The sequence below is a fragment of the Pristiophorus japonicus genome, chromosome 27 (assembly GCF_044704955.1).
Source record: "Pristiophorus japonicus isolate sPriJap1 chromosome 27, sPriJap1.hap1, whole genome shotgun sequence".
In the NCBI taxonomy this organism is placed as follows: domain Eukaryota; kingdom Metazoa; phylum Chordata; class Chondrichthyes; family Pristiophoridae; genus Pristiophorus; species Pristiophorus japonicus.
Genome location: NC_092003.1, coordinates 17435811 through 17455414, shown reverse-complemented (window position 1 = coordinate 17455414; position 19604 = coordinate 17435811). Strand labels below are relative to the sequence as shown.

The following is a 19604-nucleotide window of genomic DNA, read 5'->3' as shown; positions in this document are numbered from 1 at the left end:
CGCGAGCCTCACTCCAAACACCAGCTCCATAATCCAGGCCGATACTCCCAGAGCAGTACTGAGGGAGCGCCGCACTGTCGGAGGGGCAGTACTGAGGGAGCACCGCACTGTCGGAGGGGCAGTACTGAGGGAGCACCGCACTGTCGGAGGGGCAGTACTGAGGGAGCACCGCACTGTCGGAGGGGCAGTACTGAGGGAGCGCCGCACTGTCGGAGGGGCAGTACTGAGGGAGCACCGCACTGTCGGAGGGGCAGTGCTGAGGGAGCGCCGCACTGTCGGAGGGGCAGTACTGAGGGAGTGCCGCACTGTCGGAGGGACAGTACTGAGGGAGCACCGCACTGTCGGAGGGACAGTACTGAGGGAGCGCCGCACTGTCGGAGGGGCAGTACTGAGGGAGTGCCGCACTGTCGGAGGGGCCATCGTTCGGATGAGATGTTAAACCGAGGCCCTGTCTGCCTTCTCAAATGTACATATTGGAAGAAGAGCAGGGGGAGTTCTCTCAACCAACATCAATAAAAACAGATGATCTGGGTCAATATCACATTGCTGTGTGTGGGAGCTTGCTGTGCGCAAACGGGCTCCTGCGTTTCCCACATTACAACAGTGACTACACTACTTCATTGGCTGTGAAGCGCTTTGGGACATTTTGAGGTTGTGAAAGGCGCTATATAAATGCAAGTCTTTTTACTTTTCCACCTGGCAGAAATTCACCCTCTGTGCTGGGCCGACAGCCTTTGCAAGCTGCTGAATACAGAATACTTCCTTTGGTATATCCGCTGTCCCTTGGCGACAATCTTTCATTAGACCCTCTGTATCCTTTTGTGTCAGCCTTGGCTCGGTTGCTATCAATCTCTTTCTCGCCTCTGAGACAGGAGGTCGTGGGTTTGAGCCCCGCTCCACAGACTTTAAGAACATAAGAAATAGGAGCAGGAGTCGGCCATTTGGCCCCTCGAGCCTGCTCCACCATTAAATAAGATCATGGACTCAGCTCCACTTCCCCGCCCGCTCCCCATAACCCTTCCCTTATCGCTCAAAAATCTGTCCCTCTCCACCTTAAAAATATTCAATGACCCAGCCTCCACAGCTCTCTGGGGCAGAGAATTCCACAGATTTACAACCCTCTGAGAGAAGAAATTCCTCCTCATCTCAGTTTTAAATGGGCGGCCCCTTATTCTGAAACTATGCCCCTAGTTCTAGATTCCCTCACGAGGGGAAACATCCTCTCTGCATCCACCTTGTTGAGCCCCCTCAGAATCTTATACATTTCAATAAGATCACCTCCCATTCTTCTAAACTCCAATGAGTATCGGCCCAACCTGCTCAACCTTTCTTCATAAGACAACCCCCTCATCTCCGGAATCAACCGAGTGAACCTTCTCTGAACTGCCTCCAATGCAAGTATATCCCTCCTTAAATAGGGAGACCAAAACTGTACGCAGTACTCCAGGTGTGGCCTCACCAATACCCTGTACAGTTGCAGCAGGACTTCTCTGCTTTTATAATCCAGCCCTCTTGCAATAAAGGCCAACATTCCACTTTGCCTTCCTGATCACTTGCTGTACCTGCAGACTAACTTTTTGTGTTTCATGCACAAGGACCCCCAGGTCCCTCTGTACTACAGCACTTTGCAATCTAAATTTTAAATAATTTTAAATAATAATTTGCTTTTTTATTTTTCCAACAAAGTGGACAACCTCACATTTTCCAACATTGTACTCCATCTGCCAAATTTTTGCCCACTCACTTAGCCTGTCTATGTCCGTTTGTAGATTTTTTTGTGTCCTCCTCACAATTTGCTTTCCCATCCATCTTTGTATCATCAGCCAACTTGGCTACATTACACTCTGTCCATTCATCCAAGTCATTGATATAGATTGTAAATAGTTGAGGCTCCTGCACTGATCCCTGTGGCACCCCACTAGTTACAGTTTGCTAACCTGAAAATGACCCATTTATCCCGACTCTTCTCTGTTATGCAGCCAATCCTCTATCAATGCTAATATATCAGGAAAGATAGACTGAAAGGAAAAGGAGGTGGGGTAGCATTGCTGGTTAAAGAGGGGATTAACGCAATAGTAAGGAAGGACATTAGCCTGGATGATGTGGAATCTGTATGGGTGGAGCTGCGGAATACCAAAGGGCAGGAAATGCTAGTGGGAGTTGTGCCACCAAACAGTAGCAGTGAGGTTGGGGACAGCATCAAACAGGAAATTAGGGATGCGTGCAATAAAGGTACAGCAGTTATCATGGGTGTCTTTAATTTACATATAGATTGGGCGAAACAAACTGGTAGCAATACGGTGGAGGAGGATTTCCTGGAGTGTATAAGGGATGGTTTTTTTAGACCATTATGTCGAGGAACCAACTAGAAAGCTGGCCATCCTAGACTGGGTGTTGTGTAAAGAGAGAGGATTAATTAGCAATCTTGTTGTGCGAGGCCCCTTGGGGAAGAGTGACCATAATATGGTGGAATTCTGCATTAAGATGGAGAGTGACACAGTTAATTCAGAGACTAGGGTCCTGAACTTAAAGAAAGGTAACTTCGGTATGAGACGTGAATTGGCTAGGATAGACTGGCGAATGATACTTAAAGGGTTGACGGTGGATAGGCAACGGCAGACACTTAAATATCACATGGATGAACTTCAACAATTATACATCCCTGTCTGGCGTAAAAATAAAACGGGGAAGGTGGCTCAACCGTGGCTAACAAGGGAAATTAGGGATAGTGTTAAATCCAAGGAAGAGGCATATAAATTGGCCAGAAAAAGCAGCAAGCCTGTCCACTCCAGTAGGGGTACTGAGGGAGCGCCGCACTGTCGGAGAGGCAGTACTGAGGGAGCGCCGCACTGTCGGAGGGGCAGTACTGAGGGAGCGCCGCACTGTCGGAGGGGCAGTACTGAGGGAGCGCCGCACTGTCGGAGGGGCAGTGTTGAGGGAGTGCCGCACTGTCGGAGGGGCAGTACTGAGGGAGCGCCGCACTGTCGGAGGGGCAGTACTGAGGGAGCGCCGCACTGTCAGAGGGGCAGTACTGAGGGAGCGCCGCACTGTGGGAGGGGCAGTACTGAAGGAGCGCCGCACTGTCGGAGGGGCAGTGTTGAGGGAGCGCCGCACTGTCGGAGGGGCAGTGTTGAGGGAGCGCCGCACTGTCGGAGGGGCAGTACTGAGGGAGCGCCGCACTGTCGGAGGGGCAGTACTGAGGGAGCGCCGCACTGTCGGAGGGGCAGTACTGAGGGAGCGCCGCACTGTCGGAGGGGCAGTACTGAGGGAGTGCCGCACTGTCGGAGGGGCAGTGTTGAGGGAGCGCCGTACTGTCGGAGGGTCCCTCTTTTGGATGTGACGTCTGCTCTCTCAGGTAGATGTAAAAGATCCCATGGCACTGTGAGGAAGAGCGGGGGAGTTATCCCGGGTGTTCTGGGGCCAATTTTTATCCCTCAATCAACATCATGAAAAACACAGACGATCTGTGTCACTATCATCACATTGCTGTGTGTGGGAGCTTGCTGTGCGCAAGTTGGCTGCCGCGTTTCCTACATTACAACAGTGACTGAAATTCAAAAAATTCTCGCTTTGTGCCGTCCGGTGGTGCTGTAAAGCACGATATCAATGCAAGTCTTTCCTTCCGTGTGCTCAGATATAGACCTGGAGAAAATTTACGACTACAACGAGTACTGGGAGGTGACCCGCCAGCTGTACGCCCCGTTCGACTGCACGGCGACCATGAAATCGGGCAACGCCGATGTGTACAACAACGAGATCCCCGGGGGCCAGTACACCAACCTGCACTTCCAGGCTCACAGCATGGGGCTGGGCAACAAGTTCAAGGCCGTCAAGAAGGCTTACACTGAGGCCAACAAGCTGCTCGGAGACCTGATCAAGGTGAGGCCCACAACACCCTCGGAGCTGTTCTCTTTCCGGGTCGCCCAACCTCCGTTCAGTGCGTTTATCAATAGGGCTCACCGACTGCCAGGTATTTGCTTCGTGGGTTCTTGGCTTCAGAATTCACAGCAACACATTGCTATCCAGGACCAGTTGGCTTGTTAACAAAGGTTTAACAATCACACGACACATTACCGGTTCATCCACCGGGCTCACGATTGCATACCTCATCGTGGATGACTGAGACCCCCACTCCCCTCCCCCCACTCCCCTGTCCCCCAGTCTCCTCCCCCACTCCCCTCCCGTCACTCCCCATCCCCCCACTCCTCTCCCCCCATCCCCCTCCCCATTACTCCCCTACTCCCCTCCCCCTACTCCCCTGCTCCCAGTCTCCTCACCCCTCTCCCCCACACTCCCCTCCCCCCATCTCCTCCCCCCATCTCCCCTCCCACATCTCCCCTCCCACATCTCCCCTCCCCTGCCCCCAGTCTCCTCACCCCACTCCCCTCCCTCCCCCCCCCACTCCCCTCCCCCACTCCCCCTGCCCCCCCAGTCTCCTCACCCCTCTCCTCCACACTCCCCTCCCCATCCCCCAAACCACTCCCCCCATCTCCTTCCCCCATCTCCCCTCCCCCTACTCCCCTGCCCCCAGTCTCCTCCCCCTGCCCCCCCCAGTCTCCTCACCCCACTCCCCTCCCTCTCCGCCCCACTCCCCTCCCCCCACTCCCCCTGCCCCCCAGTCTCCTCCCCCCACTCCCCATCCCCTCACTCCCCTCCCCATCCCCCTACCCCTACTCCCCTGCCCCCCAGTCTCCTCACCCCACTCCCCAACCCCCTATCCCCTACTCCCCTCCCCCCACTCCCCTCCCTCCCCTCCCCTCCCCCCACTCTCCTCCCCCCACTCCCCTCCCACCACTCCCCCCTCATCCCATTCCCCTCCCCCCCACTCCCCTCCCTGCACTCCCCTCTGCCCTCTCCCCTGCCCCCACTCCCCTCCCTGCACTCCCCTCCGCCCCCTCCCCTCACCCCACTCCCCTCCCCCCCACTCCCCTTCCTGCACTCCCCTCCGCCCCCTCCCCTCACCCCTCTCCCCCCTCCCCCCATGGTGCCCACCTGATTCTCCCAGTGCCTGTGACCCTATCTGTCCAAGCTCAGGGTTCACTGCCCTTTCGCCCCTCCCTCCCATCCCCGAACGTAGCTCGGACCCACTCGAGGTGAGGATGGTTCATCTTGTTTTTTTATTCGTTCCCGGGGTGTGGGCATCACTGGCAAGGCCCAGCATTTATTGCCCATCCCTAATCGCCCCTTGAGAAGGTGGTGGTGAGCCGCCTTCTTGAACCGCTGCAGTCCGTCTGGTGAAGGTGCTCCCACAGTGCTGTTAGGGAGGGAGTTCCAGGATTGTGACCCAGCGACGATGAAGGAACGGCCGATATATTTCCAAGTCGGGATGGTGTGTGACTCGGAGGGGACGTGGAGGTGGTGGTAGAGGTCGCGGGTTTGGGAGGCGCTGTCGAAGAAATCTTTAAGATCTTCCTTCGGCGCACGACGGGCCTTCTCTGTCCCGGACAGACGCACCAAGGTTAGCGTCCTCGACCAGGCCAACATCCCCAGCTTCGAAGCACTGACCACACTCGACCAGCCCCGCTGGGCGGGCCACATTGTCCGCATGCCCCAGACACGAGACTCCCAAAGCAAGCGCTCTACTCGGAACTCCTTCACGGCAGAGGAAACGTTACAAGGGCCCACACTCAAAGCCTCCCTGATAAAGTGCACCATCCCCACCAACACCTGGGAGTCCCTGGCCAAAGACCAGTCCGCCCTGAGTGGAGGAAGTGTATCCGGGAGGGTGCTGAGCACCTCGAGTCTCGTCGCTGAGAGCGTGCAGAAAGCAAGCGCAGGCAGCGGAAGGAGCGTGCGGCAAACCAGTCCCACCCTCCCTTCCCTCAACCACTGTCTGTCCCACTTGTGACAGAGACTGTGGTTCCCGTATTGGACTGTTCAGTCACCTGAGAACTCACTGTTAGAGTGGGAGCAAGTCTTCCTCGATTCCGAGGGACTGGGTATGATGATGATGATGACAATCCCCAAACTCCCGCCTGCAAACGGCTGGTAAGCAGAGGGCTGGTTCCGGTTTCCTGTCAATAGCTGTGTGTGATCTCTCCGGCTCCTAGGTTACCCCGTCCTCGAAGATCGTGGGCGACCTCGCGCAGTTCATGGTGCAGAACAACCTGACGCGAGAGGACGTGGAGCAGGAGGCCGAGGAGCTGTCCTTCCCCCAGTCCCTGGTGGAGTTCCTGCAGGGATACATCGGCATTCCCCACGGGGGCTTCCCCGAGCCCTTCCGCAGCAAGGTAAGACCCCCTCCGCCCTCGGCCCTGCACACGCCTGGACCCCGAGCTCCGGAATACTCTCCCGAAACCGCCGACGGTGGAACGCTGAAACTCGGGAATTGGCAAGAAGCCGGAATGGGAAGGGTGCCGGAAGGAGGCCATTTTGGCCCATCGTGTCCGCTCCGGCCGACCAAGAGCTACCCAGCCTAATCCCACTTTCCCGCTCTCGGTCCGTAGCCCTGTAGGTTACAAGTGCACATCCAAGTACTTTTTAAATGTGGTGAGGGTTTCTGCCTCTACCACCCTTTCAGGCAGTGAGTTCCAGACCCCCACCACCCTCTGGGTGAGGACATTTCCCCTCAAATCCCCTCTAAACCTCCCCCCAATTACTTTAAATCTATGCCCCCTGGTTGTTGACCCCTCTGCCAAGGGAAACAGGTCCGTCCTATCCACTCTATCCAGGCCCCTCATCATTTTATACACCTCAATCAGGTCTCCCCTCAGCCTCCTCTGTTCCAAAGAAAACAACCCCAGCCTATCCAATCTTTCCTCATCGCTAAAATTCTCCAGTCCCGGCAACATCCTCATAAATCTCCTCTGCACCCCTCTTTGTTGGGCTGTGGGATTGGCGGAGGTTCCAGAGATAGGGAGGTGTGCAGGGGCGGGAGGGGGTTACAGAGATAGGGAGGGTTTTAGGGCTGGAGGAGGTTACAGAGATGGGGGGGGTGTAGGGGCTGGAGGGGGTTACAGAGATAGGGAGGGGTGTAGGGGCTAGCAGGGGTTACTGAGATAGGGAGGGATTTAGGTCTGGAGGAGGTTACAGAGATAGGGAGGGGTGTAGGGCTGGAGGGGGTTACAGAGATAGAGAGGATTGTAGGGGCTGGAGGAGGTTACAGAGATAGGGAGGATTGTAGGGGCTGGAGGCTGTTACAGAGATAGGGAGGATTGTAGGGGCTAGAGGCGGTTACAGAGATAGGGAGGGATGTAGGGCTGGAGGAGGTTACAGAGATCGGGAGCGCCGCACTGTCAGGGCGGCAGTACTGAGGGAGTGCCGCACTGTCGGAGGGGCAGTACTGAGGGAGTGCCGCACTGTCGGAGGGGCAGTACTGAGAGAGCGCCGCACTGTCGGAGGGGCAGTACTGAGGGAGTGCTGCACAGTCGGAGGGGCAGTACTGAGGGAGTGCCGCACTGTCGGAGGGGCAGTACTGAGGGAGTGCCGCACTGTCGGAGGGGCAGTACTGAGAGAGCGCCGCACTGTCGGAGGGGCAGTACTGAGGGAGTGCTGCACAGTCGGAGGGGCAGTACTGAGGGAGTGCCGCACTGTCAGAGGGGCAGTACTGAGGGAGTGCCGCACTGTCGGAGGGGCAGTACTGAGAGAGCGCCGCACTGTCGGAGGGACGGTACTGAGGGAGCGCCGCACTGTCGGATGGGCAATACTGAGGGAGCGCCGCACTGTCGGAGTGGCAGTACTGAGGGAGTGCCGCACTGTCGGAGGGGCAGTCCTGAGGGAGCACCGCACTGTCGGAGGGGCAGTACTGAGGGAGCGCCGCACAGTCGGAGGGGCAGTACTGAGGGAGCGCCGCACTGTCAGAGGGGCAGTACTGAGGGAGCATTTCTTTGCTATTTTAGATACGTCGTGAGGTAAAAACGGACCCTCAAAGCTGCCATCTGTGAAGAATTCTTCAGTCTTGGCGTCAGTGCCCAAGTCAGTCTGCCGATAGTTTCGGGGGTGGGGGGTGGGGAGGAAACTCTGGGGTCCTGTCAGCCGCCTATTGTTACAAGTTAATTACGTTTGCGATTCTCTCATGTTGGCGAGGTGTCTGTGCATAGCGAGCTTGTAACCTCCTAGCAGGGCCGAGCTGCCTGCCTGAGCAGAGATCGGCTGCTTGACATGCAAGTCAGGCGGCCAAGTGTTGATAATCCATCACACGCTGAAAGTTTGCCGGCCACATTCCATCTGTCTGAGATTTACAATTGATTAAAGAGCTTCTTCACCAGACGTGCGCGAGAGGTGGGAGTCGATCGGGGGTGTCGGAAAGCCTGCTTGCTGCCTTGTAGATGTTCCTCGTCTGGAGTTACCCGATTCGGAGTCGTGGAGCTGGGTGTCAGTGGGGTGAAGGCACGGTCACTTTACACTCGTCACAGCTTCCACTAAAATAAACTGCAACCCTCTCTCGGATTTAGATCATTTTAAGATTAAAGCACTCAGCTTGGCTCAGTTGGTATCGCTCTCTCGTCGTGAGAGGATGCTCACGGATACAGAGGATTCCCCGGGATTGAGGAGATTCCCTGGGATTGGGGAGGTTCCCTGGCCTTCGGGAGGGTCTCGGTAATTGGGGAGGGGCTCTGGGATTGGGGAGGGGTCCACAGATTGGGGAGGGGCTCTGGGATCGGTGGGGGTGCTCTGAGAATGAGCAGGGGCTCTGAGAGTGAGGAGGGGCTCAGATTGAGGAGGGACTCTGAGAATGAGGAGGGGCTCTGTGATTGGGGAGGGGCTCTGGGATTATGGAGGGGCTTTGGGATTGGGGAGGGGCTCTGGGATTGGGGAGGGGCTCTGAGAATGAGGAGGGGCTCTGGGAATGGGGAGGGGCTCTGTTATTGGGGAGGGGTCCACAGATTGGGGAGGGGCTCTGGGATCGGTGAGGGTGCTCTGAGAATGAGCAGGGGCTCTGAGAGTGAGGAGGGGCTCAGATTGAGGAGGGACTCTGAGAATGAGGAGGGGCTCTGTGATTGGGGAGGGGCTTTGTGATTGGGGAGGGGCTCTGGGATTGGGGAGGGGCTCTGTGATTGGGGAGGGGCTCTGAGAATGAGGAGGGGCTCTGGGATTGGGGAGAGGCTCTGTGATTGGGGAGGGGCTCTGGGATTGGGGAGGGGCTCTGTGATTGGGGAGGGGCTCTGTGATTGGGGAGGGGCTCTGAGAATGAGGAGGGGCTCTGGGATTGGGGAGGGGCTCTGAGAATGAGGAGGGGCTCTGGGATTGGGGAGGGGCTCTGAGAATGAGGAGGGCTCTGGGATTGGGGAGGGGCTCTGGGATGGGGAGGGGCTCTGGGATTGGGGAGCGGCTCTGAGATTGGGGAGGGGCTCTGGGATTGGGGAGGGGCTCTGGGATTGGGGAAGGGCTCTGGGATTGGGGAGGGGCTCTGGGATTGGGGAGGGGCTCTGGGATTGGGGAGGGGCTCTGGGATTGGGGTGGGGCTCTGAGAATGAGGAGGGCTCTGGGATTGGGGAGGGGCTCTGGGATTGGGGAAGGGCTCTGGGATTGGGGAGGGGCTCTGGGATTGGGGAGGGGCTCTGGGATTGGGGAGGGGCTCTGGGATTGGGGAAGGGCTCTGGGATTGGGGAGGGGCTCTGGGATTGGGGAGTTTGCTGCGAGTTGATCGCTGAGACTCACTGGCCTGTGTGCTGGAGGTTGCGAGCCAGAATCCGAATGGAGATCCTGTTACCGGAACCTCGGGGATCTGGTAATTGTGCCTGAACCCGGGGCAGGAGCTTGCTCTGGCAGCGCCGCGACCGGTGAGGTGATATTTCCACCCACTGTCTAAATCCCCAAACCATCGCGGAAGCCCCCCGGGTCTGTGTGGGGCCCGATTGCCAACCTCTGCACTGTCGGAAGCTGCCTGCCCAACTTTAATTCAGCTGCCGCGTGTCGATGGATTTATGAAGGGGAAGTCATGTTTGACAAATTTGCTGGAGTTCTTTGAGGATGTTATGAACATGGTGGATAAAGGGGAACCAGTGGATGTGGTGTATTTGGACTTCCAGAAGGCATTTGACAAGGTGCCACATAAAAGGTTACTGCACAAGATAAAAGTTAACGGGGTTGGGGGTAATATATTAGCATGGATAGAGGATTGGCTAACTAACAGAGAACAGAGAGTCGGGATAAATGGTTCATTCTCTGATTGGCAATCAGTAACTAGTGGGGTGCCACAGGGATCAGTGCTGGGACACCAACTATTTACAATCTATATTAATGACTTGGAAGAAGGGACTGAGTGTAATGTAGCCAAGTTTGCTGACGATACAAAGATGGGAGGAAAAGCAATGTGTGAGGAGGACACAAAAAATCTGCAAAAGGACATAGACAGGCTAAGTGAGTGGGCAAAAATTTGGCAGAGTATAATGTTGGAAAGTGTGAGGTCATGCACTTTGGCAGAAAAAAATAAAAGAGCAAGTTATTATTTAAATGGAGAAAGATTGCAAAGTGCTGCAGTACAGCGGGACCTGGGGGTACTTGTGTATGAAACACAAAAGGTTAGTATACAGTTACAGCAAGTGATCAGGAAGGCCAATGGTATCTTGGCCTTTATTGCAAAGGGGATGGAGTATAAAAGCAGGGAAGTCTTGCTCCAGTTATACAGGGTATTGGTGAGGCCACACCTGGAATACTGCGTGCAGTTTTGGTTTCCATATTTACGAAAGGATATACTTGCTTTGCAGACAGTTCAGAGAAGGTTCACTCGGTTGATTCCGGAGATGAGGAGGTTGACTTATGAGGAAAGGTTGAGGAGGTTGGGCCTCTAATCATTGGAATTCAGAAGAATGAGAGGTGATCTTATAGAAACGTATAAGATTATGAGAGGGCTTAACAAGGTGGATGCAGAGAGGATGATTCCACTGATGGGGGAGACTAGAACTAGGGGCATGGTCTTAGAATAAGGGGCCGCCCATTTAAAACTGAGATGAGGAGGAATTTCTTCTCTCAGAGGATTGTAAATCTGTGGAATTCGCTGCCTCAGAGAGCTGTGGAAGTTGGGACATTGAATAAATTTACGACAGAAATAGACAGTTTCTTAAACGATAAGGGAGTAAGGGGTTATGGGGAGTGGGCGGGGAAGTGGAGCTGAATCCATGATCGGATCATCCATGATCGTATTAAATGGCGGAGCAGGCTCGAGGGGCCGTATGGCCGACTCCTGCTCCTATTTTCTTATGTTCTTAAGTTCTTATGATTCACACGCCAGTCAGCAACTTTCAAACAAATCATTCAAAGATTGCTCTGATCCCGTCACTCAGTATGCTCATTTCATCGGCTGTCGGCTAACGCGTCAGGCTAAATTGGAGCGCTGGAAGTTCTGCTGAGCCAGCACAGACTGACGGAGACAGATTCCCTCCTGTCTCCCGGCCCCATCTTTACTTAATGAGACTCTGCTTGTCATATTCACCATCCTCCCTCGCAAGTCAAAGCCCTGCCCTGGTTATCCACAGATTCATTCCCGTGTAACTGGGCCCTTCGAGTTGTGGGGGGAGGATCCCACAGAATGGCCTCAATTAATATCCCTTAACTTCAACTCATTCAGAGCTCGGCTGACCCATGTCCTAACTCGCATATATATGTAGGCTGACACTCCCAGTGCAGTACTGAGGGAGCGCCGCACAGTTGGAGGCGCTGTCTTTTAATGGGGTACTGAAGTTGCATGTTCAGCCATGAAATTATTGAATGGTGGTGCAGGCTCGAAGGGCCGAATGGCCTACTCCTGCACCTATTTTCTATGTTTCTAACTAGAGGCCAGAATTGGAGGAGCGCAGATATCTTGGCGGGGAGGGGTGGCGCTCACCCATCAACCCCTGTGCTCGCTGCCCCGTGTCCTAACTCACACCGAGTCCCGCTCACCCATCAACCCCTGTGCTCGCTGCCCCGTGTCCTAACTCACACCGAGTCCCGCTCACACATCACCCCCTGTGCTCACTGCCCCCGTGTCCTAACTCGCACCGAGTCCCACTCACCCATCACCCTCTGTGCTTGCTGCCCCATGTCCTAACTCGCACTGAGTCCCACTCACCCATCACCCCCTGTGCTCGCTGACCGACATTGGCTCCCGGTTAAGCAACGCCTCGATTTCAAAGTTTTCAAATCTCTCCCTATCCCATTGCCCTCGCCTCCTCCCTATCTCGGTAACCTCCTCCAGCCCCACAACCGCCACCCCTCCCCGCCGAGATATCTGCGCTCCTCCAATTCTGGCCTCTAATTAGAAACATAGAAAATAGGTGCAGGAGTAGGCCATTCGGCCCTTTGAGCCTGCACCACCATTCAATATGATCATGGCTGAACATGCAACTTCAGTACCCCATTAAAAGACAGCACCTCCAACAGTGCGGCGTTCCCTCAGTACTGCACTGGGAGTGTCAGCCTACATATATATGCTCAGGTCCCTGGAGTGGGATTTGAACCCACAACCTTCTGACTTCAGAGGCGAGAGTGCTGGCCACTGAGCCACAACTTGACACTGGGTAAAATGTGGGAGGCCGGCCAGGAGTGAGTTGGAATAGTCAAGTCTGGAGGTAACAAAGGCACGGATGAGGGTTTCAGCAGCGGATGAGCTGAGGCAGGGGGCGGAGACGGGCGATGTTACAGAGGTGGAACTAGGCGGTTTTAGTTATGCTACGGATATGTGGCCGTAAGCTCAGTTCAGGGTCAAATATGGACAATAAATAAGATTGCAAAATAGTCTGGTTCGGCTCAGACAGGAGTTGGGGAGAGGGATGGAGTCGGGGCCTGGGGGAACAGAGTTTGTGGCGGGGACGGAAAACAATGGCTTCGGGTCTTCCCAATATTCAATTCGAGAACATTTCTGCTCATCGAGCAAGCAGTCTGACAATTTAAAGACCTGGAGGGGTCGAGAGAAGTGGTGGTGAGGGTAGTCAGTCAGTCAAAGGCAGCCCCTCGAAATCGAGGAAGACTTGCTTCCACTCTAACAGTGAGTTCCCAGGTGACTGAACAGTCCAATACAGGAACCACAGTCCCTGTCACAGGTGGGACAGACAGTGGTTGAGGGAAGGGGAGGGTGGGACTGGTTTGCTGCACGCTCCTTCCGCTGCCTGCGCTTGGTTTCTGCACGCTCTCGGCGACGAGACTCGAGGTGCTCAGCGCCCTCCCGGATGCTCTTCCTCCACTTAGGGCAGACTGGTCTTTGGTCAGGGACTCCCAGGTGTCGGTGGGGATGTTGCACTTTATTAGGGAGGCTTTGAGGGTGTCCTTGAAACGTTTCCTCTGCCCACCTGGGGCTCGCTTGCCGTGGAGAGGTAGAGGGTGTCGCCAGCGTACATAGAAACATCGAAAGTTTCATTCTTCTAAATTTTAGTGAATACAGGCCCAGTCGACCCAATCTCTCCTCATACGACAGTCCTGCCATTCCAGGAATCAGTCTGGTGAACCTTCGCTGCACTCTCTCAATGGCAACTTTATTCTTTCTTCGGTAAGGAGACCCAAACTGCACACAATACTCCAGGTGTGGTTTCACCAAGACCCGATATAACTGTAGTAAGACATCCTTGCACCTGTACGCAAGGTTGGCAGAGCTCCAGCAATGCGCTGGACTCTGCAGGAATGGAAGATTCATTCTTCACACACACACACACTCCCCCCGCACACACACACTCCCCCCGCACACACACACACACACTCCCTCCGCACACACACACACACACACACACACACTCCCCCCGCACACACACACACTCCCCCCGCACACACACACACTCCCCCCGCACACACACACTCCCCCCGCACACACACACTCCCCCCGCGCACACACACACTCCCCCCGCACACACACACACGCACACTCCCTCCGCACACACACACACACACACACTCCCCCCGCACACACACACTCCCTCTGCACACACACACTCCCCCCGCACACACACACACTCCCCGCACACACACACACACTCCCCCCGCACACACACACTCCCTCCGCACACACACACTCCCCCCGCACACACACACACTCCCCCCGCACACACACACTCCCTCCGCACACACACACACACACACTCCCTCCGCACACACACACACACACACACACTCCCCCCGCACACACACACTCCCTCTGCACACACACACACACACTCCCCCCGCACACACACACTCCCCCCACACACACACCCCCCGCACACACACACTCCCCCCACACACACACACACTCCCCCCGCACACACACACTCCCCCTACACACACACACACACTCCCCCCGCACACACACACTCCCCACACACACACACACACTCCCCCCGCACACACACACACACTCCCCCCGCACACACACACACACTCCCCCCGCACACACACACACTCCCCCCGCACACACACTCCCCCCGCACACACACACACACTCCCCCCGCACACACACACACTCCCCCCGCACACACACACTCCCCCCGCGCACACACACACTCCCCCCACGCACACACACACACACTCCCCCCGCGCACACACACACTCCCCCCGCACACACACACACTCCCCCCGCACATACACACACTCCCCCCGCACACACACACACTCTCCCCGCGCACACACACACTCCCCCCGCGCACACACACACTCCATCCGCACACACACACATTCCCCCCGCACATACACACACTCCCCCCGCACACACACTCCCCCCGCACACACACACACACTTTCCCCGCACACACACACTCCCCCTGCACACACACACACCCCCCCACACACAAACACACACACTCCCCCCGCACACACACACACACACACTCCCCGCACACACACACTCCCCCTGCACACACACATTCCCCTAATTTCCCTTGTTAGCCACGGTTGAGCCACCTTCCCCGTTTTATTTTTACGCCACACAGGGATGTACAATTGTTGAAGTTCAATGTGATCTTTAAATGTCTGCCATTGCCTATCCACCGTCAACCCTTTAAGTATCATTCTCCAGTCTATCCTAACCAATTCACCTCTCATACCGTTGAAGTTACCCTCGTCTCTGAGTTAACTGTGTCACTCTCCATTCTAATGAAGATGTGGAAACTGACGCTGTGTTTTGGGACGATGTCGCCAAGGGGCAGCATGTGGATGGGAAATCAGGAGGGGGCCTTGCGGTGTGATGGGCCAGAGCCAGTGTGACGTGACCCGGCTTGACCTTGACATCACTGAGTGTTGCGGCTGGCTTGGGGCGGGAACCGGCGGAGCCGGGCCAAGGGTAACAGGCTCTGAAACAACGCAGGCAGTCAGCTTGTGGACAGGACTCACCACGCAAGCTTCAGGCGGCTTCCAATTAATTCCTGCCACTTGCTTCTCCATCCGGCACCAATTAATGTGTCAATATCCACAGTCTTGACAATTTGCAACGCTTCCCCTTGTCAATTACGTTGCATGTTATTTCCTTCTGATCGGAAGGGATTGAATAAACGCAGGCTAAGAAAATATTCTTGTGCTGATGGACTCGTGCAGATTCAGCTCCAAGGGCTGGATTTTCAGTTGGAGGATTCTTCGGGCGCTAATCAGGAAGGCCAATGGAATGTTGGCCTTTATTGCAAGGGGGGTGGAGTATAAAAGCAGAGAAGTCTTGCTACAAGTGTACAGGGTATTGGTGAAGCCACACCTGGAGTACTGCGTACAGTTTTGGTCTCCGTACTTAAGGAGGGATATACTTGCATTGGAGGCTGTTTAGAGAAGGTTCACTCGGTTGATTCCTGAGATGAGGGGGTTGACTTATGAGGATAGGTTGAGCAGGTTGGGCCTATACTCGTTGGAGTTCAGAAGAATGAGAGGTGATCTTATTGACACGTATAAGATTCTGAGGGGGCTGGACAGGGTAGATGCAGAGAGGATGTTTCCCCTCGTGGGGGAATCTAGAATTAGGGGGCATAGTTTCAGAATAAGGGGCCGCCCATTTAAAACTGAGATGAGGAGAAATTTCTTCTCTCAGAGGGTTGTAAATCCTAAATCAGCTAAAAGACCACAAAAAACATTCCCAATAAATTGCTCACCCCAAATAAAGATAAATCTCAACAATAAAACATGAAAACAAACACAATCACATAGAAACATAGAAACATAGAAAATAGGTGCAGGAGTAGGCCATTCGGCCCTTCTAGCCTGCACCGCCATTCAATGAGTTCATGGCTGAACATTCAACTTCAGTACCCCATTCCTGCTTTCTCACACTTCGCTGAGGCAGTTGTTTCTTCCCTCACCACCGCCGGGACAGCTCGGACTGCCCGCTTTCTCCGGCGGGTTGGCTACAGGGCACTTCGGGACCATTTCCCATCTCTTGGGAGCCTACTATCAGCAAGGGCAGACATCGACGACAAGATCCAACACCGCCTCCAGTGCGCCAGTACAGCCTTCGGCCGCCTGAGGAAAAGAATGTTCGAAGACCAGGCCCTCAAATCTGCCACCAAGCTCATGGTCTACAGGGCTGTAGTAATACCCGCCCTCCTGTATGGCTCAGAGACATGGACCATGTACAGTCGACACCTCAAGTCGCTGGAGAAATATCACCAGCGATGTCTCCGCAAGATCCTGCAAATCCCCCTGGGAGGACAGACGCACCAACGTCAGTGTCCTAGTGATTTAAAATCATGAAAGGGATAGACAAGATAGAGGCAGAGAGGTTGTTTCCACTGGTAGGGGAGACTAGAACTAGGGGGCACAGCCTCAAAATACGGGGGAGCCAATTTAAAACCGAGTTGAGAAGGAATTTCTTCTCCCAGAGGGTTGTGAATCTGTGGAATTCTCTGCCCAAGGAAGCGGTTGAGGCTAGCTCATTGAATGTATTCAAGTCACAGATAGATAGATTTTTGACCAATAAGGGAATTAAGGGTTACGGGGAGAGGGCGGGTAAGTGGAGCTGAGTCCACGGCCAGATCAGCCATGATCTTATTGAATGGCAGAGCAGGCTCGAGGGGCTAGATGGCCTACTCCTGTTCCTAATTCTTATGTTCTTATGTTCTGATGTCCTCGACCAGGCCAACATCCCCAGCATTGAAGCACTGACCACACTCGATCAGCTCCGCTGGGCGGGCCACATTGTCCGCATGCCCAACACGAGACTCCCAAAGCAAGCACTCTACTCGGAACTCCTTCACGGCAAACGAGCCAAAGGTGGGCAGAGGAAACGTTACAGGGACACCCTCAAAGCCTCCCTGATAAAGTGCAACATCCCCACCGACACCTGGGAGTCCCTGGCCAAAGACCAGTCCGCCCTAAGTGGAGGAAGTACATCCGGGAGGGCACTGAGCACCTCGAGTCTCGTCGCCGAGAGCATGCAGAAACCAAGCGCAGGCAGCGGAAGGAGCGTGCGGCAAACCAGTCCCACCCTCCCTTTCCTTCAACCACTGTCTGTCCCACCTGTGACAGAGACTGTAATTCCCATATTGGACTGTTCAGCCACCTGAGAACTCACTGTTAGAAGCAAGTCTTCCTCAGCACATCAAGGTCCCACAAAAAGCAATGAGATAAATACCTAAGTCTTGGAGAGGGGGCAGAGGAGATTGACCAGAATGGTTCCAGGGATGAGGGACTTCAGTTACGTGGGGAGACTGGAGAAGCTGGGGTTGTTCTCCTTGGAGCAGAGAAGATTAAGGGGAGACTTGATAGAGGTGTTCAAAATCATGGATGAACTACCACAATTGTACATCCCTGCCTGGCGTAAGAATAAAATAGGGAAGGTGGCTCAACCGTGGCTAACAAGGGAAATTAGGGAGAGTATTAAATCCAAGGAAGAGGCATATAAATTGGCCAGAAAAAGCAGCAAACCTGAGGACTGGGAGAAATTTAGAATTGAGCAGAGGAGGACTAAGGGTTTAATTAGGAGTGGGAAAATAGAGTATAAGCTTGCAGGGAACATAAAAACTAACTGCAAAAACTTCTATAGCTATGTGAAGAGCAAAAGATTACTGAAGACTAATGTAGGTCCCTTGCAGTCAGAATCAGGTGAATTCATAATGGGGAACAAAGAAATGGCAGACCAATTGAACAAATACTTTGCTTCTGTCTTCACTAAGGACGACATGAATAACCTCCCAAAAATACTAAGGGAGCGAGGGTCTAGCGAGAAGGAGGAACTGAGGGAAATCCTTATTAGTCAGGAAATGGTATTAGGGAAATTGAAGGGACTGAAGGACGATAAATCCCCAGGGCCTGATAGTCTGCATCCCAGAGTACTTAAGGAAGTGGCCCTAGAAATAGTGGATGCATTGGTGGTCATTTTCCACAATTCCATGGACTCTGGGAGAGAGAAAACGGGTAATTATAAACCGGTTAGTCTGACATCGGTGGTGGGGAAAATGTTGGAATCAATTATTAAAGATGAAATAGCAGCGCATTTGGAAAGCAGTGAAAGGATCAGTCCAAGTCAGCATGGATTTATGAAAGGGAAATCATGCTTGACAAATCTTCTAGAGTTTTTTGAGGATGTAACTAGTAGAGTGGATAAGGGAGAACCAGTGGATGTGGTGTATTTGGACTTCCAAAAGGCTTTTGACAAGGTCCCACACAAGAGATTAGTGTGCAAAATTAAGGCACATGGTATTGTGGGTAATGTACTGACGTGGATAGAGAACTGGTTGGCAGACAGGAAGCAAAGAATGGGAATAAACGAGTCCTTTTCAGAATGACAGGCAGTGACTAGCGGGATGCAGCAGGATTCAGTGCTGGGACCCCAGCTATTTACAATATACATTAATGACTTCGACGAAGGAATTGAATGTAATATTTCCAAGTTTGCAGATGACACTAAGCTAGGTGGCAGTGTGAGCTGTGAGGAGGATGCTAAGAGACTGCAGGGTGACTTGGACAGGTTAGGTGAGTGGGCAAATGCATGGCAGATGCAGTATAATGTGGATAAATGTGAGGTTATCCACTTTGGGGGCAAAAACAAGAAGACAGAATATTATCTGAATGGTGACAGATGAGGAAAAGGAGAGGTGCAACGAGACCTGGGTGTCATGGTACATCAGTTATTGAAAGTTGGCATGCAGGTACAGCAGGCGGTGAAGAAGGCAAATGGCATGTTGGCCTTCATAGCTAGGGGATTTGAGTATAGGAGCAGGGAGGTCTCACTGCAGTTGTACAGGACCTTGGTGAGGCCACACCTGGAATATTGTGTTCAGTTTTGGTCTCCTAATCTGAGGAAGGACATTCTTGCTATTGAGGGAGTGCAGCGAAGGTTCACCAGACTGATTCCCAGGATGGCAGGACTGACATATGAAGAAAGACTGGATCGACTAGGCTTATGTTCACTGGAATTTAGAAGAATGAGAGGGGATCTCATAGAAACATATAAAATTCTAACGGGATTGGACAGGTTAGATGCGGGAAGAATGTTCCCGATGTTGGGGAAGTCCAGAACCAGGGGTCACAGTCTTGGGATAAGGGGTAAGCCATTTAGGACCGAGATGAGGAGAAACTTCTTCACTCAGAGAGTTGTGAACCTGTGGAATTCTCTACCACAGAAAGTTATTGAGGCTAGCTCGTTAGATATATTCAAAATGGAGTTAGATGTGGCCCTTACGGCTAAAAGGATCAAGGGGTATGGAGAGAAAGCAGGAATGGGGTACTGAGGGAATGATCAGCCATGATCACATTGAATGGTGGTGCAGGCTCGAAGGGCCGAATGGCCTACTCCTGCACCTATT

The 19604-nt window shown here is 53.9% G+C and overlaps 1 protein-coding gene across 1 annotated transcript in view; it reads left to right on the top strand.

Moving 5' to 3' along the window:
* Positions 1 to 19604, top strand: part of LOC139239369 (pyruvate carboxylase, mitochondrial-like) — a 1004568-nt gene that overhangs the window by 900294 nt on the left and 84670 nt on the right. Inside the window, exons 10-11 of the mRNA XM_070868045.1 lie at positions 3635 to 3879; positions 6051 to 6230. Coding sequence (XP_070724146.1) covers positions 3635 to 3879; positions 6051 to 6230 — 425 coding nt within the window. The remainder of the gene's footprint in view (positions 1 to 3634; positions 3880 to 6050; positions 6231 to 19604) is intronic.